Source organism: Phycomyces blakesleeanus (genome assembly GCF_001638985.1).
Source record: "Phycomyces blakesleeanus NRRL 1555(-) unplaced genomic scaffold PHYBLscaffold_7, whole genome shotgun sequence".
Lineage (NCBI taxonomy): Eukaryota > Fungi > Mucoromycota > Mucoromycetes > Mucorales > Phycomycetaceae > Phycomyces > Phycomyces blakesleeanus.
This window is the reverse complement of record NW_017265140.1, coordinates 1704668-1725164: the sequence shown is the minus strand read 5'-3', so window position 1 is coordinate 1725164 and position 20497 is coordinate 1704668. Positions and strand designations below refer to the sequence as shown.

General features: G+C 37.8%; 9 protein-coding genes across 9 annotated transcripts; 6 read left to right on the top strand and 3 right to left on the bottom strand.

The window, feature by feature from the left end:
* Positions 1 to 142: 142 nt before the first annotated feature.
* PHYBLDRAFT_166941 (hypothetical protein) lies at positions 143 to 1722 on the top strand (the record flags this gene model as incomplete). Its single annotated transcript, XM_018435536.1, has 3 exons — positions 143 to 327; positions 402 to 572; positions 636 to 1722. The coding sequence occupies 3 exons, from the start codon at positions 143 to 145 to the stop codon at positions 1720 to 1722; spliced, it is 1443 nt and encodes a 480-aa protein (XP_018293753.1).
* Positions 1723 to 3346: 1624 nt separating this feature from the next.
* PHYBLDRAFT_143962 (hypothetical protein) lies at positions 3347 to 4627 on the top strand (the record flags this gene model as incomplete). The annotated part of the gene is made up of 4 exons (XM_018431112.1): positions 3347 to 3718; positions 3784 to 4089; positions 4161 to 4373; positions 4457 to 4627. The coding sequence occupies 4 exons, from the start codon at positions 3347 to 3349 to the stop codon at positions 4625 to 4627; spliced, it is 1062 nt and encodes a 353-aa protein (XP_018293752.1).
* A 91-nt stretch (positions 4628 to 4718) lies between these two features.
* PHYBLDRAFT_143961 (hypothetical protein) lies at positions 4719 to 6518 on the bottom strand (the record flags this gene model as incomplete). Its single annotated transcript, XM_018431111.1, has 1 exon — positions 4719 to 6518. The coding sequence occupies one exon, from the start codon at positions 6516 to 6518 to the stop codon at positions 4719 to 4721; it is 1800 nt and encodes a 599-aa protein (XP_018293751.1).
* A 164-nt stretch (positions 6519 to 6682) lies between these two features.
* On the top strand, positions 6683 to 8865 carry PHYBLDRAFT_166938 (hypothetical protein; the record flags this gene model as incomplete). Its single annotated transcript, XM_018435535.1, has 2 exons — positions 6683 to 7258; positions 7336 to 8865. The coding sequence occupies 2 exons, from the start codon at positions 6683 to 6685 to the stop codon at positions 8863 to 8865; spliced, it is 2106 nt and encodes a 701-aa protein (XP_018293750.1).
* A 139-nt stretch (positions 8866 to 9004) lies between these two features.
* PHYBLDRAFT_143959 (hypothetical protein) lies at positions 9005 to 10383 on the bottom strand (the record flags this gene model as incomplete). The annotated part of the gene is made up of 5 exons (XM_018431110.1): positions 9005 to 9243; positions 9283 to 9738; positions 9811 to 9981; positions 10044 to 10160; positions 10242 to 10383. 5 exons carry the CDS (start codon positions 10381 to 10383, stop codon positions 9005 to 9007), a joined length of 1125 nt encoding a protein of 374 aa, XP_018293749.1.
* Positions 10384 to 10540: 157 nt separating this feature from the next.
* Positions 10541 to 12433, top strand: PHYBLDRAFT_166936 (hypothetical protein; the record flags this gene model as incomplete). Its single annotated transcript, XM_018435534.1, has 1 exon — positions 10541 to 12433. One exon carries the CDS (start codon positions 10541 to 10543, stop codon positions 12431 to 12433), a length of 1893 nt encoding a protein of 630 aa, XP_018293748.1.
* A 401-nt stretch (positions 12434 to 12834) lies between these two features.
* PHYBLDRAFT_166935 (hypothetical protein) lies at positions 12835 to 14971 on the top strand (the record flags this gene model as incomplete). Its single annotated transcript, XM_018435533.1, has 4 exons — positions 12835 to 13074; positions 13145 to 13188; positions 14368 to 14693; positions 14850 to 14971. The coding sequence occupies 4 exons, from the start codon at positions 12835 to 12837 to the stop codon at positions 14969 to 14971; spliced, it is 732 nt and encodes a 243-aa protein (XP_018293747.1).
* Positions 14972 to 16198: 1227 nt separating this feature from the next.
* Positions 16199 to 18686, top strand: PHYBLDRAFT_166934 (hypothetical protein; the record flags this gene model as incomplete). Its single annotated transcript, XM_018435532.1, has 2 exons — positions 16199 to 16516; positions 17283 to 18686. The coding sequence occupies 2 exons, from the start codon at positions 16199 to 16201 to the stop codon at positions 18684 to 18686; spliced, it is 1722 nt and encodes a 573-aa protein (XP_018293746.1).
* A 173-nt stretch (positions 18687 to 18859) lies between these two features.
* On the bottom strand, positions 18860 to 20010 carry PHYBLDRAFT_143955 (hypothetical protein; the record flags this gene model as incomplete). The annotated part of the gene is made up of 4 exons (XM_018431109.1): positions 18860 to 19000; positions 19143 to 19277; positions 19373 to 19678; positions 19735 to 20010. 4 exons carry the CDS (start codon positions 20008 to 20010, stop codon positions 18860 to 18862), a joined length of 858 nt encoding a protein of 285 aa, XP_018293745.1.
* Between the last annotated feature and the right edge of the window lie 487 nt (positions 20011 to 20497).

The window sequence follows — 20497 nt, the reverse complement described above, 5'->3', positions numbered from 1 at the left end:
GAAGGAAACAAGTAAACAAAAAAAAATTAGCTCACATTATTTCACATGATTTTTTTAGCAGTCATTTTTTGCATGATTAAAGATATGGTACCTCGAATTAGTTTATGCTTTTCTACATCTTTCGTTCCAAAGATTTTTAAACATGGAAAATCACTTCACAACAAAGAGGAACACATTCCTCACACCGACGGCTACAGACAACCGAACATTTGTGTGCACCGTCTGCGAAACCGAAAGAGTGTTAGGGTCCTTGCAAGGCCTCAGAAGACATTATACAAAAAAACATCCAAACGAAATGGGGGAGTATGAGAAACTTCTAAAAAGAAGGTAAGTTAATCCTAAAAGTAGGATGAAAAATACTATGTAATGTAAAGCTGAAATTGAGTATACCTTAACATTAGACCTGCTATGTTTGATGGCCCTTCTTCTTCTGCAAGCACTGCCACTGCCACTACCAACCTGAACAGTAATAATGAACCTGCCCCAATGGAATTTATTATTGAAAACCCTCAGGACACATATGGCCATGAAATCTCTGACGAAGACGAATATAGTGATGATCACATTCTATCGTAAGTAAAAATTAGTAATGCAATATTGAAATAGATAATAACCTGTTTTTTTTTGCTGAACAGTGATTCATCAGATGACTATGATGAGACCACTGATGACGAAGACACGGACACCAGAGTAGAATATGATAGCCAGGATCATATCGCTAGAATGGCAGCAGAAATGAGAACCTTCCAATCTCTTTCTCATGCCATGAATGCCTACTCAAACGAAGACAGCAGCAGACAGACATTGTACCGGCCCGATGACTTTGCTGACATTTTTACTGGACCCACCCGTCCGTTTAAATCGAAAGTAGAGTTTATCTTACATGCTCTCTTCTACGGCAATGAAGATCTTGCCTCAGAAAGATCTATCAAGAAGATAATGTTTGCCATGAAGATGGTCTTGGACGTCCGTGAAGAATCTGGAGTAGCACTAGATTTTCCGACACCAAATGCTGTGATTAACTATCACAAGCAGAAAAAGAACCAGATCCCTGTTTTTCCTACTGCCAGTTTCGATGTTGTGAACCAAGACAATGAACGACATGTACTTTGGATGAACAAACCGTCCGATTACATCAAGTTTACCATGACATGTCCTGGAAAATCATCTCAAATCTCGGCCCTTCCTGACTTCACAGAAAACCAGTGGTTGAATCTCAACCAAGGCGAAAAGTGGAAGGAGAACCCATTGCTCCAGCACCCGATGATCACTTCAAACAGAATGGACTACTGGGTGGGTGATGTTGTCAAAGTCCAAGGCTCCCCGAACTGGTATCTCCTTGAGAAGTTCTTCACCAAGGATGGATCAATACTTGCCAATGCGTTCCAGGTTTATGGTGGCCACGATCCTCGGCTGAACCATCCTGATGATACACACTTCCTGCGGTTTGGAAACTCTACGAACTTTGCTGTCTCTACCCTGAAGTATACCATTGAAGTTGATAGGATTATGTCTACTGTTCAAAAAGACAGTGATCTTTTCCTCGGACGTGGTTTCTCTGTTTCTTATTGCCCTGCCAAAATTGTCACCTATGCTCTTACTGGTGTTCAATCTGACTTGTGGCTCAACAAATCCCGTGTTGAAGAATTCAAGAGAAGACACTGCAAAAAAAATGCCCGATTCCCATACGTGATAGGATGTAAAATTCTGTGTGATTTTTGAAATACATTCCGAATATTATACAACAATTCTCAGAATGATAGGAAAACTAGCTACTAAATATTAAACACCTAGATTCTATGGATAGAATGGGTCTGTGCGCGGTCATAGAGTTCTGTTATATCTCATTATATCCGAAACCTTAATTGAATTCCAAGTTTTTTTTTTCTAGTAAAACGTTACATTTATTTTGTGTATTGCCTATTTATTCTTGTTTCGGACTCATTCAAGAAGGTGTATATTTCAACAATCTTCTGATGATAGCTCAACTATCTTCTGGCAAGTATCAATCTTATTGGACGGGTACTCCATTTACAATTTGAATTTCATTATTTGATTGATCAAAAAATATACTTCTTGTACTTTTATTTAAAAATAGTTCATGGGAAATAGTTTACAAATGGGTTTTTATTTTATTTTATTAAAAAAATCTCAAAATAGGTTCTCTAATAATCGGCCTTGGATAGTTGGCATTTGGTCTGGGCATTTGATCCAGACATTTGACATTGGGTCTTTGTTTTGCATTCTCGGTTTTGGGTTCTTGATTTTGGGTACTGCGATTCTACTTTGATCATTAATAATATCTCTTACCTTTCGGGATAAATAAATGGGAATACTGCAATACCTCTTTGAATATTAAGGGAAGGGGCAGAATCTTGGGATGACCAAAATCGATTTTGTCATTTTCAAAACATGTGTGTACAGACCAGATTTATTCTTTGGAAATAGAGGATCATATTGCTACGGATAGCATTTATATAATTGTTGATGTACTCCAAGTATTCCTAATAGAAAGGGAAAAAATATGATTAGTATGAGAGAATAATAATTATAAAGTCTTTCTTACCAGAAAAAGTGATTCTTTGGCATCCTTTTAATGCGTGCGTGCAAAAGAGAGATAGAGAAAATCTAATAAATTCAAAATGATAATGAAGAAAGTATAACGTTAATATAAGTGATTAGAAGATATTCTATTAAAGCTTACCATGTTTATTTTCATCATTAGCTTTTGATGGTTGTCATCATCATTGTTTTGCATCTAAAGATTAATAAGCTGATGATTAGCATCGCGCAATAAAAGTTGTTTGCTTTCTTATTCACCTTTGTAAGCCAGTGTGTTATGTTAACTCGTGCAGGAAGCCCTACATAATAAAGACGATAGAAGTTTTTTAGTGTTAATAATCATGTAAAATAAAGTAAAAAGAAAATATTAAGTATTTACCATAGTGTAGAAAAAGAAGCAAAAGTAAACAGTATAAGAGAAAGAGAGAGAACAAAAAAAAAGAAAATAAAAAAAAAGAAAAATAAAAAAACAAATTGTAAGAGTAGTGAATAAGCTCATTCTGTTCTCAGAATTTATTAGGGTCTATTATAATTTAAAACGTGTGTCCCTATAATTTTTTCTTTTGTTGCTGTACACCCAAGAAGTATTGGGACATATAAATACTACTTCTATTTGCCAGATTATTATATCCTCCCTCACATTTTATTAGAAACCTCACATACTATTACTGTGCTTTACCATGTATGTTTGTATAATTAAAATAATATTTCATAATATTCTTCTATATATGCTTTATTTATTTATATTTATTTATTTTTTAAAAAATATGTAAATATCTGTAGCATGCCTTCCAATGCCACTAGAAAATCAGGACGCAAAGGCAAACAGAATGCCCAAGGAACACTTAACCGTGTTGCTGCCGGCCGGATTGAGCAACGTGAGATTGCTCCAAGAGTATCGCCACTTGCAGCTGGTCCAAGTGGGGCAGAGGCTCCTGGAATGACTGTCGAGTCCCTAACGCAGGTTATGGCAGCCATCAACATGATGTACGATTGTACTGTCGAAGCCAACACTGGAATTCGTTTTCCGGTCGATGCTCACAACCAAGCCATTCCCCAGCAAGCTCTTGTTGCATCTTCTGTAACTCAGGGAGTAACTGCTGCCAATGTGTCTACAAATAGACACACCAAAGGCGAAATGCATGCAATTGTTCTGGTATGATTTTTTCTGACTTCATGCTTTAACACACTACCTAAATAATAATAATAATAATCATATAGAATCTCATCAATGGGAGAATGTGGGCGAGAAACTTCCGTTCGAATGATCCTGAGCTTGTTGCTGAAAACAAAAGCCGCAGGCGATGGAACATGGATGAGAGGATCGATCATCCTGACAATGTTGAGGTGATTAATTACCTCCGACAGTATATCGTTGCCCAGCCTCGCACAGCTGGGTTCTGGGAGGATATGATAGTGCAGAAAATAAAAAACAATTACAAGACATGTTTTCGTGCTGTCAACGCAACCCCCGAGCAAGTGTCTTCCAAAAGGCGCAATAATCGTATCAACAGCCGTCGCATTGAGGTAAAATTACAAACAAAAAAAAGAAATTAAATATTTTGCATTCTGTTCTAATCATTTTAAAATATATCTAGATTCACTTGCGTCGTGTTGATACCTACATTAACAATTGGCTAGCAATTGACACTAAGATGGGATACAAGCCAGGTAACCCTGATGAGATGGCATACTTGCATCTCCTCGAGAAGAGTGTGATGTCTGATGGTGAATCGGAAGATGAGGACGTCACTCCTATAATCCATGTGTGGGTTTTGCAGGTTGCTCGTCCTAGTTGGAGAAGTGCTGAGGTAATTTTTTTTAAAGGTGTACACTATAATATATTTCTATAAAAAGATGACTGTACAGAAATAAACTAACTAATTATACATAGCTGAATAGGCTTATTCAGTTCATTGATTTCTTGGCAGCAGAGAATGACAAGAAGATTGTAACACCACAATCAAAGCAAAGAATGCCCAGATACCTAAAAACCATTGTGGTCACTCCTGTCCCCGGTCACCTGACTGCGATCCTTCCTGTCTGGGCAATTCAAAACCAATAAAAACAAACAATTTGCTCTCTTCTTTTTTCACTGTCATATTAAAAAAATTGAATAATATTATTAGAAAGAAAAGAAGGGATAATTATATATTTTAAAAGTAAAGTTTTCTAGGCAAAGGAACAATAAGTTTTTTGCTGATATTTCGTAATGTTGTATGGTCAACAATTGCAACAGGAAGGAGAATTCGGTGCACTGGCAAGATGCTTTGAAAGTCAGGCAAAGAAAACGCGACATCCCATATTTCTACGCCTGCAATTTTTCTACTTGTCTCCTTGGAAGCCTTGTACCATTTTACATAAGCAAATGTATGTTGGCTACTTTGGGGTGTTCTGTGATGTGGAGTAGAAACAAGTGGACTAAATGAATGAACAAATAGGTACTGAATCTCTCTGACATACGCATACTTTGCTTCGTTTCGACCTTCTATGAACATTGCTTGTATATATGATCCTCTTCCATTCGTACCTCTACTTCCCTTGAATGTCTGTCCAAGGAGGTTGACGGATTTGAGCATTTCGATCCAGTCATTGACGAAAGCTGTATCTTGAATCACGTCTTTGCAACTGGAGATGGTGGGATCGTTGTAAACAGCTTGGTAATATCCTACCAAACAATCATACTCCTGTCTTGGCATCATCTCATATGCTTTTTTTTGCAAGGGCAGCGCTGATGGTGGCAAAGGCTCGTTACCACGAATTGACAAGTTCGGATTTTTGGCAGCATCAAGAAAGTCTGGTAGAGAGAACCAATTGTACAAGGCGGTGCTAGTTGTAGAATCAGCAGGACTATAACCAGTTACCAATTTATCGAAGATGCTGGAGAAATTGAATGGACCAGATGTCTTCAAGAAATTGCGAACAAAATCGCCTTTACGGGTATCTTCAATGAATGTTTTCATGTATGTCATTTCAAAGCCGCTCCTTCTGTTGGTATTGATATTCTTTAGGACGCTGTTGTATCGCTCGAAACTAAAGAGCCAGTACCCATAAACAGGCCCAGAGTCCTTGATTGTGTCGCAAAGATGAAGATGGAGATGCATGTTTGGAGATAACAGATCCTTGCTATACAGCCTTTCACAACCTTTACTGAACTTCTCAAGTGCTATGTGTGCTGACTGTACATCATCTTTGGAAACATTTGGCTTGGTAAGGAAACGGCAGGCATTCACAAAAAACATCCAATTCTCAAACTTTTGCTTTGGTAGTACGCCTTGTAGAACCACTGGAGAGTATACCAGACACCACGATTTCCACTCGTCTGCCTTCATAAAGGGAAATCCCTTTGAAATCTTTGATCTTAGCATGGTGTAATCAGGCGGCAATGTCATGTTTTCAACGATTTTCTGCATGGCAACGAGTTTTTTATTGTCAATTAGACCATCTGCAACCCATTTCTCCATCATCCTCTTGGCTGTGCCTAAGAAGAGATTGTGCATTGGATCAATGATCGTGCAGCGGACAACGTCAAAGTACTGGAGACGATGCAGTTCGGACCAGCGAACACCATTTTCAACTTCAAGACGATGTCTCTCAGCTTCAGTGGTTGCATTCCTCCAGACCTCAGCATCCTTACAATTATCATTCTTAGTGCGAAGGAGCCACTTTGAGAAATCAAATCCAGAATAATCGACAGAGCTCGTTCCAGCTAATTGGGAGAATTGACAATTACATTTGTGGCATGCGTTTGTACTGGTATGGGACGTGAATCCACACACTTTTTGGGCAGCAGGGATGTCGCAGGCAACCATAAACAGAGCAGCGCGGATGGTGGTACCATTTGGGCATTGATATGTCTGGACTCTGACTCCCTTGTACAACTTTTCTAATTTGTCAACCAGAGGTCTGAGGTACGAATTTATCTCGGATGTTTTTGCTTCTTTTGGACCTGGCATTAACCGTATCTCCTTATTTTATCCTACGGAGAGTTTGAATTAGTATTTAATTTAGTCCTGTGGCTTTCTAACTTTAATGGCAGACAGTGGCTTTTGCATCCCACACATGGCATTTTTTTTTAACAAATAATCACTTCCCTCTTTCTTAAAAACAAACTTCAATTATGTCTAACAACAATATAAACAACACTATTTATGATATTTCCACCATTCAACAAGTCTTGATCAACTCGCCTTTGGAAGGAATCAAGATGCTTCCTTTGAATTCGACAATATTAGTAAAAGCTAGTGAATGGGAAAAGTGTCTGGAGCGAATCAATGTCTTATGCTCAACAAAATGGAATAAAAAGCATAAATATTCTGGAAAAGGTTTAGTTTTTGGAGAGACTAAAAAATGCCACCGTGCTGGCCAATATATAACAAACCGCCAATTACGTCTTGCCCAGAAAGATACGAAGGCATGCTCTTGTACAGCTGCCTTAAAAATCATACAGCATCTCGACAACCCCAATGTTGTTACATTTTGCCAAACAAGGGCACATGTAAACCATGTTCCTGGAGACTGGGACGAAGTCAGAACTCTTCCTTTGCCTTCTGAAGCCATAAAGATTATTGAAGATCAGTTGAAAAGTGGCAGCAGCTGTAGAAGTACAAGAATTTCAGTTCTTAGACAGATTGATAGTTGGGGAGTTGGCGTTAGAAAGCCTAATTATGAAGAAATTTACAACAGAATGAGAAAGGTTTGTCAATGAATATAACAGAGCTTTCGTATTAAATTAATATTTATATATCAAATAAATACTCGTATATAAAATAGATGACTACTTTGTTATATATGTTTGCTTCTGATGAAAATGCATCTATTTCCATCTGGTTAAATGTAAAGCTAGCAGAACAAAACTATTGCATTTTTGAAATCAATCTTTCTGTTTATAATGACGGTAAAAAACAATTTGCCTTTGGATTTCAATCACCAATGCAAGTTTCAATCATGAGAATCTCGCAATCTTTTTGTCTCGATGCCACCCATTCCATTTCGTCCAGAAGCGACGAAGTATTATATACTTTGGTCACTCGCCATCCTCAAACAGGAAAGGGATTCCCTGTTGCATACATGGTGACAAACAACCAGACAGCCATACCCATCAAACTTTGGCTTGACCACCTTCGCATCAAGAGCAGCTTCGTACCAATGAATATTACCATTGACTGTAGCATTATGGAGGTTAATGCAATCAAAGAAGCATTACCTCATGCTACAATTCACTACTGTGATTTTCATGTTCTTCGCGCTTGGCAGCACAACCTTGACAGCAAGATTAAACTTAATGCCTCTTATACATCAGAACAACTTGGGAATTATAAGACTGCACTGAAGAACTACCTGAGACACATTCTCATCGAGTCAAACGAAGACGTGTTCCTAAGAGCAATTGAAGATTTTAAACTGATGGTTCAGGATCAACCTCAGTTTTTGAAATATTTTGAGAAGAAATGGACCGAGAACGAAGAATTGTTGCGAAGATGGGGGCGCCCGTACATTAGCCAACAACATCAGAGATATGTGACAAACAACTATGTAGAATCATGGCACAATCAACTCAAGACAATCTACTTTGGTCGTGCACGCATCAGAAGATTGGATCGACTAATTTTTATCTTGACAAATGATGTGGAGTTCTATTTTGAACAAGAGGTTGAGCGTATTCACTTCAACAATGGTAAGATGGGTCCCATTGATAATGAGTTAGCAAGAAATTCTTTTGTTGCTTCAAAAATCCAAAATGACATGCTCCCTTCCATGATTCTCAACCCTTTGGGTGAGACTGGTAACAGCATGGATGATTATAATGGTGAGTGGCAAATAAGATCTTTCGTAACAGAAGATAAGTGGTATACCGTCAATATATCAAATGACTTGATACAAAGCTGCACCTGCCCGAACTTTCTGACCCGCCAGATCCCATGCAAGCATTCACATTTGTTGAAGCGTTACTGTGGGGCAAAATTCAGCTTCATCGAGCAACGGGAGATAGCAGGAGTGGTATTGAACCGACAAGACGCTGTAAATGCAAACGAGAACGAAGTTGAGGAAGAAGTAGAGGAGGAATTAGAGAGTGGAGGTACTGCTGAAGATAGAGGTGTATATGTCTTTGACGAAATTGCAGCTTATTCTGCAACGATGCATCACGGCTTTGAAGATCTTCAAACTTTGAAGACAATTCCTGGCTTAGATCAAACAAAGGCAGATCTTATAAAAAGAGCACTCGCAGATGCTGTGAGGTTGATGGATGAATATAGAAGTGAGAACCCTTCATATTTTAGAAACTTGAATACTCAGAGATAATAATAAAAATAATAAATATATATCATTAAAAGATCTTAAAAGTACAAGAAAAAATATTTCTGATTGATATAAACAAATACAATTCTAATTGAATTTACCAAAAGTAAAACCTGTCACTACCTCAACGGATTTTCAAAATTCAAACTCTCCGTAGGATAAAATAAGGAGATACCATTAACCCAACGAGAATGACATTTTCTTTCTTGAATCTTATACTTCGAGGAAGATTGTTTACAGCCAGGTAAATTGCACCACACGAATATGTCACACCGTCGAATGGCTGGAACCAGTCAATGTTTAAGGTCAACATCAGTGAGCGGTTGCCATGAACAAAGGGAATTCCATTGGTGTCTTTCAAATCCTTCCACATCAAGCCATCTTACACATCGAACATAGTATTCTCAGCCTTCAGGCTACGGTTCCACGAGTCGATTTGGGTTTCAAAATCAGGCCGAGAAAAGAGAGCTTTGATCGAATTCTGAACAGAGTGATACACATATGTTCTTTTTGGAATGGACGACTGATTTCCCGACTTGAACAAACTATTACCGCACATTGAGTTATTCCCAAATTTATCAAAGATACAGAAGCGGGGTGTTGATTCATTGTTCTCATATATGCTGTGACATTCGCTACAAGAAACATATTTCTTTATACCGTCTGTAAAGGTATTGAATCCTGCCATGCTTTTGAGACCAGGGATGCTAACTGGGAGACGGAATGGATCTCTGAAAAGCTCGAGTATTTTGTTCATGATGGCAATGAGAAGAATGGCGCCTTCATCGATGACGTACAAGGATACAAATAGTGCAAGGACCTGTATGATAAAACGATGGATGAAACTCAATTCTGAGTTGAATTCAGGAAAGTTGTCTTTTTTAAAAAAAATTAATTTCTATTATTTTATACAGCAGAACCCAATATCCATTATGAAAGTGTGCAAACCTTCACTATCAAGCATGTCATCCTCACTGGAATCGTCTTCGCAACCGTCAGAATCAAGATCAGAGTTAAACTCTTCATTCTCATAACCAAAGACAGTATCGGATTCTGAGAGAGATAAGACTCGAATAGGCTCTTGTGTCTCAATGTCTACTTCTATACTGGTGTCCATTTCTACCGGAACCATAAAAGAAGTTAGAGCAAATAAAAATAAAAATAAAAATATATATTTTTACCATCAAAGTCATAATCCATATCATAATCATTGTCTATGGCCACCGAGTTCTGTTCATCATTGTTGATAACTTCAGGAACATAGCTTACAGTAGTTTCGACTGATCTCTTAATAATCACTACATTACATATGTTATTAAATCGAAAATATAAATATAAATATAATTAAAACATAAAAGAAAATTCCCTACATCTATTACGAAAGATGTTCATTCCAGCATTGTCTCTTCTTTTATGAAAATTAAATGTCTGTACAGACACTGTATCTGATCCTCCGAATCTTGTCTTGCAAACAGAACATTTGCATTCTTTTGTTTTGTTTGATTTACGGGTTGGTGCCATTGCTTAATAATTATTAAAATAATATTATTTTTTAAACAGTAAAGAAGATAAATATATATTCAGGTACAGTTTATTTCATTCAATTTAAGTTTATTATTGTATTTTTTTATGCTACTCGGTGCTCTATGACCAATAGAATCGTTTTAAAAAAATTGCAATGCTTATTCTACAAAAAAAATCCTGCACTACAAATTTGGGTTTTCTGTCCACCGAATTTTACATCCCATCACGTATGGGAATCGGGCATTTTTTTGCAGTGAGACTTCCAGGCTCTGGTTTGATGAAAGTGGTTGTCTGCCCACTTAATCTCTATTCCGACGATACCTCCGGTAATTCAACAAAGCAGTACAACAAGTATGACAGTTACTTAATGTACTTTGCTGCGTTGCTACTTGAGACGAGAAACAAACGAGAAAATGCTCTTTTCATTTGTACCTCGAATCATACACTGAATGCCGTTGAGATGTTGCCCCCTATTGTCAATGACCTCATTAGGCTGGAGAAAGGTATTGAGATGTATTCTGATGATCATGGTGAAGTAGTTCTTGTCGTTGCGCCCCTGTTGCTCTTTATGAGTGACAACCCTCATCAATCTCAGCTTGCCATGCATAAGGGAACATCTGCCAAGAAGTTTTGCCGAAAATGCCTCATACCTTCGCCTCGTATTGAACAGGGTTCCATCCCTGACGCTCCGCCATATTCTCCAGTTGACCACTGTGGGTCAGAAGAAAGAACGAGGGATTTCTTGTGCGCCTTTGCCAATGCCGATTCCCAGTCAGAGCTATATCTCAATGGGTGCGAATTGAGTTATATCAAGAATGGAAGTGAGGAATTTCTTAGATTCGAAGCCTTTGACCCTACCAAAGACATGCCTGTCAAAATTCTCCACATTATTCCTCTTGGCCTGACGAAATACTTGATGACTTTTCTCTGGAAACAGAAGATGCTGACTACAAGTGAAAAGGGGAGACTCCAGGAAGCTCTAAACTCTTACAAGTCTTGTAAGAGTTACAGCCGAACATTCAGGAACAAGCTTCACCACACTGGTTTGTTCATTGGACGCGATTTCAAGGAATTGATTCAAGTCCTGCCTGGAATTATGAGCAAGCTCTTTAGTGACAAACAATTGGGAAGTTTGTTCATTAAAGCCTTGCATGCATTAGGCCGCCTGTCGTCTTTGGTGTACATGCGTGGAGTCAACCGGTGCTTCGACTACTATATTGCCCAGATAAAACACGCTGTCACTGATGTAACGGATCTGCTTTTTCAACTGGATGTCCAGATTCTCCAAAAAGGATTTTCTAAGCAAGACTTCACGTTCAAGCCAAAGGTCCACCTTCTGCATCATATCACTGACGACATTGTTCATTTCGGTTCCGTGCTGCAATACGAAACTGAAAACAGTGAACAGTTCAATAAGTTCATCCGCGAACATTTATTCAAGACCAACCGCCATTCCACCTCTCGAGACGTCACTACAAGATTCGGCAAGCAATTCATCTGTCGGCATCTTTGTAATGGAGGATCGTATGTCGTAGAGAAACCAGCTGGTAATGGAACAAGATCTGTGAGAAGTTCAATTGGTGATTTTGTCAAGCTAGCCCCTGTCAATTTCCCAGGCTTTTATCTCCATTTCTTTGGTTCTCGTGTCAACAGTGACAGTTCCGGGTTGTCGACTCCCACTTTGTGCGATACACTTGCAGGTGTTTTTCAATCAAATGGTCAATTATTCCTTGGTCAGGTAAAGATCGTTCAAGCAAGAGACTCTGCAGACAGAATGAGGAAGGCGTTCTTTATGCAAAAGTACCAAATTGTTCTGAACAGCAATGTAAATTGCATCTATACCCCAGCCGTGGTAACAGAAAATTACAACAACATTGTGGTTCTGCCCCTTGGAGGCCTGGTTGAAGTCAACAAAGATGACATCAACATCGTTCAGGCTGTTGATATTCACTTGTCCGTCGGGTCTTCCAATAACCAAAAGTTCCTCAACGTTGCAAAATTCGGCATGTTCTGGTGGATGTTGATGAACATTGCAAAAATCTATTAAAAAAAATGACTTATCAAAAAAAAAAGTATTTTTCCCAATGGGGTTCGTCCAATAAAATCTCTTCTTTTCCAGCTCTCTTCCCTTCTCCCCCCATTTCAGATTTTTGTACCATCTAAAATTTTATCATGACACTTAAAACATTACACTAATCCACTTTTGGCTCATTTATATCAAATTCGTACACCCAAATCTGAGCCTTAACAGGTTCAACTTAAAATTGGAACTCTAAACCAATAGAAACAGCTGTACCGTTAGAAATTACCACAAATGAAAGAAATGTCAGTAGGTGTGTATTACTAAGCATAATAAATTACAATGAATTTTCTAGCAAGACATTAATATAAGTAGCATGTAAAAGTGCTACCTTTTCATCTTTCCAGATCTTTTAATATATACTCAAAATGAACCCAAACGCTCCTAGCTATTCCGCCACAACTTCTGATGTGAATGTTAGAATGATGGAGGTCCAGGTGTCTACTTCTCGCGAAGCTGAAGTTAACAGACCAGAGAACACAAAGAGAAGCTATGCTTCTAAGCAAAAAGAGTATAAAGATTGGTGTGATGAAGCTTTCTCGAGCATTCCCCTCAAAAATCGCTACACTGTATATGGAGATAAGCTCCATTTGTTTCTTAAAGACTGTGTAAGTTTTTTGCTGTTGTTTGGAGATATATTTTGTAAGTAATTGAATTAATTATCTTTTCTTCTGTTAGGTTGTCAACCGAACCCACAGAAGAGACACTGGAAAAACCATCAAGTATGGAACTGCAATGGCCTATCTTGCTGCTATTGTGGATATGTATCAGAAGCAAGTTAAAGTCGGTGTGAACAACCACTCTCACCCTCGCAAGGCTTGTATACAGCTGTTGGACAACATGAAGTTCAATGATGAGCGTGCCTGTCATGCTGAAAACCAGGACCATGGCCTTGGAACTCTGGTGAATGGATACACCACAGAGAACGAGATTGCTAGCATTGTTAGCTATTATTTCTCAAGATCAAGCAGAGGTGACCTGAGAAATGCAGTGTCTTTTCTCCTGTCGCATTTTTGTATGCTCCATGGCGAATCTGCAAGAAAAGCCGAATTCGCTGACCTTCAGACAGTCATATTGGATCGTGAAGGACCTTCCGAATGCCCTGCCTTTGTCTTGGTCTTGAAGCAGGGAAAGACGAACCAGTTCGGACGAATTGAGCTTGCAGCCTGCTTGAGAAATTCCAAGGTTGAGATTTGTTCATTCATGGCACTCAGATGCTATTTCTTCTGGAGATGGCATATTGATGGTGAGCAGTTTCCATCTTTTGAAACATCTGACGAATGGTTCAACCATAAGTTGCTACGATCTGGGCAGGAACCAACCAGGGAAATGCCTTACTCCACTCATCTTGAAGCAATCAACAGGGCATTCAAGGCCTGTGGAATCGTTTTCACAGCAAAGACCTATGCTGCCTGTGGATCATCAGCAAGAATGGCTGACATGAGTGGTGCCAACGAGTTGGATATCAGAAGGCAGGGTCGCTGGAATAGCAGCACAATGAATGGTGCATACCTCACCAATCTTCCGAGAGGTGCGATGCGTACTATGGCTGGATTTTCGTCAGCTGAGGGGCAGTTCTACTTGCCAAGAGCCCAAGTGAAACCAGCCGAGTCACTCCAGCACAAGGTTTTCCCAATGGTAAACTTTTGGTATGACAGGATTTCGTCAGGAGCATACCAGCAAACCACAGCTGCACATGGGTTTCTGGAGCTTCTGAAACAATTAAGAATCACTTTTCTACAGGATTCTATGTTAATGATGAGCAAAACTCCAGGGCACCCATTGTGGCAGCACGGTGTATTCCATGATCCTGAATACATCGAGTTCAAGAGTTAAAAAAAAACTAATATATAATACAGTGAAAAAAATAGTTCTAATATATTTACATGTCAATGTTTTAGATCAGTCAAGGCTTTTGTGGAGACAGATGTCGAGCCTACTGACATCTTTTTGCAGAGAGCACTTCCTCTGGTGGCCAGAAAGTTGGCTGACATGCAGAATGCAGACAGCAGGTTTCGCAGAAAAGTTCTGCGGGAGTTTGGTGTTCTTCACCAGAAGATTGACGACTTGGTATCTGGGAGAATCCCTCTTTGGTCCCTTCAAGAAGATGGAGGGGAAAGAGGTAGAGCTAGATCAACAGAGGTCCAAGCACTTCCAGTCCCGGCCAACAACTCTGGACCAATTTCCCAGCTGCCAGACATACCTGTTCGGTATAGAATGAGCAGAGGTGTGCAGATGGTGCCTGACTTGTGGAGAGAATGACATGTGGGACTCTCTGGCTGTGTCTCCGTACACGAGATGGAGACGAGGTACGGCATTGCTTGGAGAAACAATGATCAACAGTTCTTCAATAGACGTAAAAGAATTGTCAATTGTATTAAAGAATATATGGTTGACAATTCTGTAAGTGAAGAAACAGCAGTCAAACTTGCAGAAGAAAACCGAAGAAGAAGACAAAGAACTCTGAACTTTTTGTCTAAAAATTCAACCCAAATCTTTCAATGATTGTAAAAATAAAAAAAATATATATATTGTTTCTTTTTATGATATTCAGTTAATGCTGCTATTAAGTAATTTAATAGCTTCCCATTATTTTCTGGTACCATCCTTGCTATATTCTACTTTATTAGATCAAACAGCTATATGTAATTAAACATATACTTAAAGAATAATACTTTATCCAATTCAATATCAGCTTTTTGATAAATATAAGAGAAATATAGATACTTTTAAAGCTTCTACTCACATTCATATATATATATATATATATTTATAAGAATTTGAAAGAATCTCTTGTATGTAAAGAAATATTTTGTTTTGATCATTTTTTTGTAATGAGCAGCATATTTTTTTGGTGAAAATTACCTATAAAATTCGGTGTTCTAATGATTTTTTATTTTAAACAAGTCACTGGTTGACTTGTCGTCTGAGTCTGTAACCCCACTAAAAGCTCTGTGATAACTCCTTAGTATAAAGTTTGAACAAATAAAGTAAATGTAACACTTGTTTCCCTTTTATCTTAACATTTATAACAAAATAAACACCATGTCCTTTACTTCTGAACTTTATAATAAGAAGTGCTATTGCACAAAATGCAGCGATAATCAACAAGGCTACAGCTTTGTTTCTATACGAACCCTCTAGCATCACAATAAAAGAGCAAGATATGAAGACATGAAAAGAAGTGAAAGAAGTATGTTTTGTTTTTCATTTTTATTTTCATTTTGGTTATTTTATATAATGTTTTATTTCAATAGATGTATCTGTTCAAAGAAATCTCATGGATATTGATTTTGAAAGTAAGAAATGTTAATTGTGATAAAAAGAGAAGTAAACTAAAAATTGAATTCTATATGTAGCTACATCAAACCAACAAACCGGACCCATGGAAACAATGGGCGGTCAGACCAACTCACCTGTTTGGGAAGGGGCCGCAATTTCTGATAATGAGGTTGCTTTTAGCAATGAGTCAAATGGCAAAAGTAGTGATGGTGATGAAAATGACAATGACAAAGAAAGTAATGGCAGTGAAGAAAGTGAAGACGATGAAGAGAATATTGTTGAGATTGAAGTCTAAAAATTTGATACTGAAGGTTAGTCCGTGTTAATTAACTAATAAAAAAAAGACCCAAAAAAAATTCAAGGAAAAGAACCAAAAAAGAAAAATCTGAAAAAAGGGGGTGTTAATTTTTTTTGTTTTTTTTTACAGTAGATCCTATTGCCACCCCAAATATGCCTGAAAATCCGGTACACAGGTTCATTGCTACTTTTGTGGTAATGTGTGCTTCCCACTATGTGGTCAATAAGGGTGCTGTTGTCTTGATCGAGTTCATCAACAAGCTCTTATCAATTTACGAGCAGGATTTCCAATTGCCCGTGAGTCTTTCTGGCCCCCAAAGCATGACAGGATTCTCAGCCATGACAAAAGGGATTAAGAGATTTGTTGTGTGTCAGGATTGCCACAAGGTATATGAGGAAAGTGTACCTGCTCCTTTGAATTGTGATTTCGTAAAGCTTGGTGCACATACCACCTGTAATTGCAAATTAATGGTCCAATCATTGTCTGGTGGTTTGGTCGCAAAGAAGTCTTATATATATCAGTCTCTCACACGTGCTCTTAAAATTCTTTTCCTCCATCCCGATTTCGAGCAAAAGATCATGCACTGGAACCAAGAATTCAAGATCACTGATACATTGTGTGATGTTTACAATGGTGAAGCCTGGGCTGATTTGAAGGACAATGACAATGAAATTTTTGTTGAGCATCCTCGTTCATTGATGCTGACATTAAACATCAACTGGTTCCAGCCTTTCGATGGTACTAACTATTCCTGCAGTGCTATCTACCTGGTGATTAACAATCTGCCTAGAAGTGGGCGGTTTAAAGCAGAAAATACAATTCTTGTTGGCCTCATGCCTGGACCAAAAGAGCCAAAATCAGAAGAGATCAATCATTATCTCAAGCCATTAGTTGACGAAATGATACAGCTCTATCTTGGAATACAGATACCTACCTACCAGCAAACAGACGGTGCAACAGTTTGTGCAGCCTTATTGATGGTTGCAGGCAATATACCTGCTGCCAGAAAGACTAGTGAGTTCACTGTGCATAACAGCATATGCGCCTGTTACAAATGCAACAATTAATTTTCTCGTCTACCAGGCACCTTCTGTCGATTTCCGTGGGTTTGATTGGGACCAGTGGCACCATTGAAGTGATAGAGCAAACCGTGTGCATGCTGAGGAGTGGAATAGTGCGAGTACACCCTCAGAAAGGCAGCAGCTAAAGATCGAATATGGTGTTCGATGGTCACAGTTGTATTGCCTTAGATACTTTGATCTAGTACATGGAACGATCATTGATCCCATGCATAATCTTTTTCTGGGAACACCAAAGAGAATGATTGAAACATGGACAAAAATCAAGAAAATGAAAAACAATGATCTGCTTGCAATGCAGACAGTTGCAGCAACAATGATATTGCCCAGCAACTATACCAAGCTGAAAATGAAGATAGAAAAGGGCTTTTCTCACATGAAAGCAGATAAGTGGAAGTCTTGGGTATTGGTGTACTCTCCCATGCTTCTAAAACCAGTTCTTCCGTCCAATATGTTCAATGGCTGGATGCACTATGTAAAAGCATACCGTATACTTGTAAAGCCGTCAATCAGTTTCATCGAAATAGACCAAGCACACAGATATCTACAAGAATTCTGTCAATCTTGTGAAGATACATATGAACCAAAAGTCCTCACCTGCAACATGTACCTGCACCTCCATCTTCATGACACAATTTGTGATTTTGGACCCGTGTATGGCTATTGGCTCTTTGGTTTTGAGAGATACAATGGTTTGTTAAAGAATAACAAGACAAACAGAAAAGACAGGTTTGAAACAACCTATATAACAAAATTCACTGCAGACACATACAAAGCTGATTACGTACAAAATACATTATCATATCCAAGCCTCATTCCATTCCTTTCTCTTTTCGAAAAACTTACCTCTACGACCGCACCTATAACAACCTATGCCACTTATGCTCCAACCAACCAACAACCTTTCCAACTGCAACAATTTGTAGACTCATCCTTAAGTCGAGCAGCACCTATCAAAGGCAATGAACCACTTTTCCCGTCCACCTTTCCTTTACAGTCCTTAAAAGAATCAACAATGAGTGATATTGATTATTCTCAATTGTTAGATTATTATAAAATCGTCTATGTCATGCCCAATCTCATTTCTTACCACGATGTCAGATTGTCACAATATTTTGTAAATAACCGAATCACAAAATTGAAATCAATTGATCTTCTTGGCCAAACATATATTGGGAACAACAGTTCTGGTAAGCGTGGGTCACTCGTTCAAGCTTTCTTCCGTAGCAGCAATGGCGAAACTTCAAGCCTATATACCGGAAAAATTCAGTATCTTTTTATACATTCATTTACTCTGCCTCTTCATCCAAACCACCAAGCATCAACATTACATCAAGACCAGCATGTTTTTGCATACATACGATGGTATAATTTGACAAATGACAATGAACACAGAGATGAAGGTATTGCAATCTGCTTGCCAGAATTCTCCACTGATAATTATCACAGCATCTTGCCTGTACATTGCATACACTTAGAGGTTGCAACTGCTGTAGATGTAACTGATATGAATGAAGAAAGAATATTAGTCATTCCTATGCCAAAAAAATACTATGCCTGAAGCCTTTATGAATAATTATGCACTATGATTTTTTATGAGAATAATTAAATAAAAAACAAAGAACAAGTAATGCCTCTTTATGCATTTTTTTGGTTATTTAAAGTATAAGACGTTATGAATAAAGAAAAAAGAACAAAAAATATAAACTTTATTTAGGGCCCGTTTCTAAGAGCCTACTGAGGAAACTGTGACGCAATTGCATCAGAGACTGATCCTTCAACAGTTTCACCAAAAGCACGTGACAGCAATTGATGGCTATTTAAGCCTAAATCAGCTACCACTTTGTTGTCAACAAGTGTGATGAAGTGGTTGTACTATATTAAAAACATTAATATTTTATTCAGTATAATACAATATAATATATTAACTAAATTAAATATTTCAGCTTTAAAAAAAACTAATTATCTCATCACTTCTCCAACCTGGACGACAAAGACGAAGCCCACTATAAGAAACATGAGGCAAAGTGCCATCGTCTGACTCACCAACAGACATAGCCTCTTCTATAATGAGACCAGAGCAATCTCTTTTCATCTTGTCATCAATAGCAGTCTTGTTAGACTGGTATGCTGTTTTGCGACGTTTCAAGTGCTGTTGAAAATATTAAATTAGTTTTCTTTTTTTGCTTTAAATTAATGACTTAGATAAGAATTATTCAAATAATAAATAAATAAAGTATAACTTACCTCTTTTTCGCGGTTACTCCTTCTGTTGCAAGCATTGTCTGACTTCTTTTTAGCCTGAGATTTATTAGCTGCACGCTTTCTGCTAGTGAAGTTCGTGTAGACAAAGTCACGAACATCACTTTTTCTTAGTCCTGCTCCTACGAATTTTCTTTCCAAGTAGGCAACAAGGTTTTCTGTCAACTCAGTGTTTGGTGACTGGTTGAAGTTGACAGTCGTGTTCCACCTTGGCTTGCCATTGTTGGCTTGAATTTCAGCCAAATGTTTTGACTTAAACTTAGGGTCCCATAAATGCTCCCGAAGAAGTCTCTATTGAATCTTGGTAAGTTATTAAAGATATAATTTACTATATGTATGATACATACATAGGCTTTTGTTTTGTTGACTGATTTTGCATCAGAAGCCATGGTGGGAGAACCAGCTACATTCATTTCCATGCTCACAGGAGCAACAGCATGCACTAAAGCCATTGGCTGACTCTGCAAAACAGCAGATACAGGAGTGTTCAAAGTTTTTGCTTTGATATCAGCAACGTCTTTCATGACAGTGGTCATGTCACGACGCAAGATGGCAAGAGAGTTTGTCATCTCTCTCTCAGCAGGAGTGCGTCGAGTGGGATAGCTTTCATTTTGGTTAGACATATTCTATTAATTTAAAAATATAAGTTCAAATATGTATTAACTGTTAATGTTTTTATATTCTTTGAATAAATTTCTATTATACACTAAAATTATATTTATTATCAAACATACCAAAATAAAAGACAGAAAAAGATGGGGAGATAGAGAGAGAAAGTGTGAGTATAAGTAAGAATAATTGTAAGAGTGCGTGAGCAAGAGTGAGTAAGATTGTAGCAAAAACGTATATTTATATTTCCAAAAAAAAAAGATGTCTAGTCTTGATTGATCTTGATTAAAAGAATATATCTAAAGTAATTTCTTGTACACACACTGTGTAAATTGATACAAAGATTTCTTTTAGATACTACATCATTATATCTATTATGCTTTTTGAATATTTTTTTTGAGTTTCATTTTTTTAATTATCTTTTTTTCTTTTTTTGTATTTTATTTACTTATTTTTTTTTATTTTTCCATATTTTTCTATATTTTTCCTTATTGACCATTT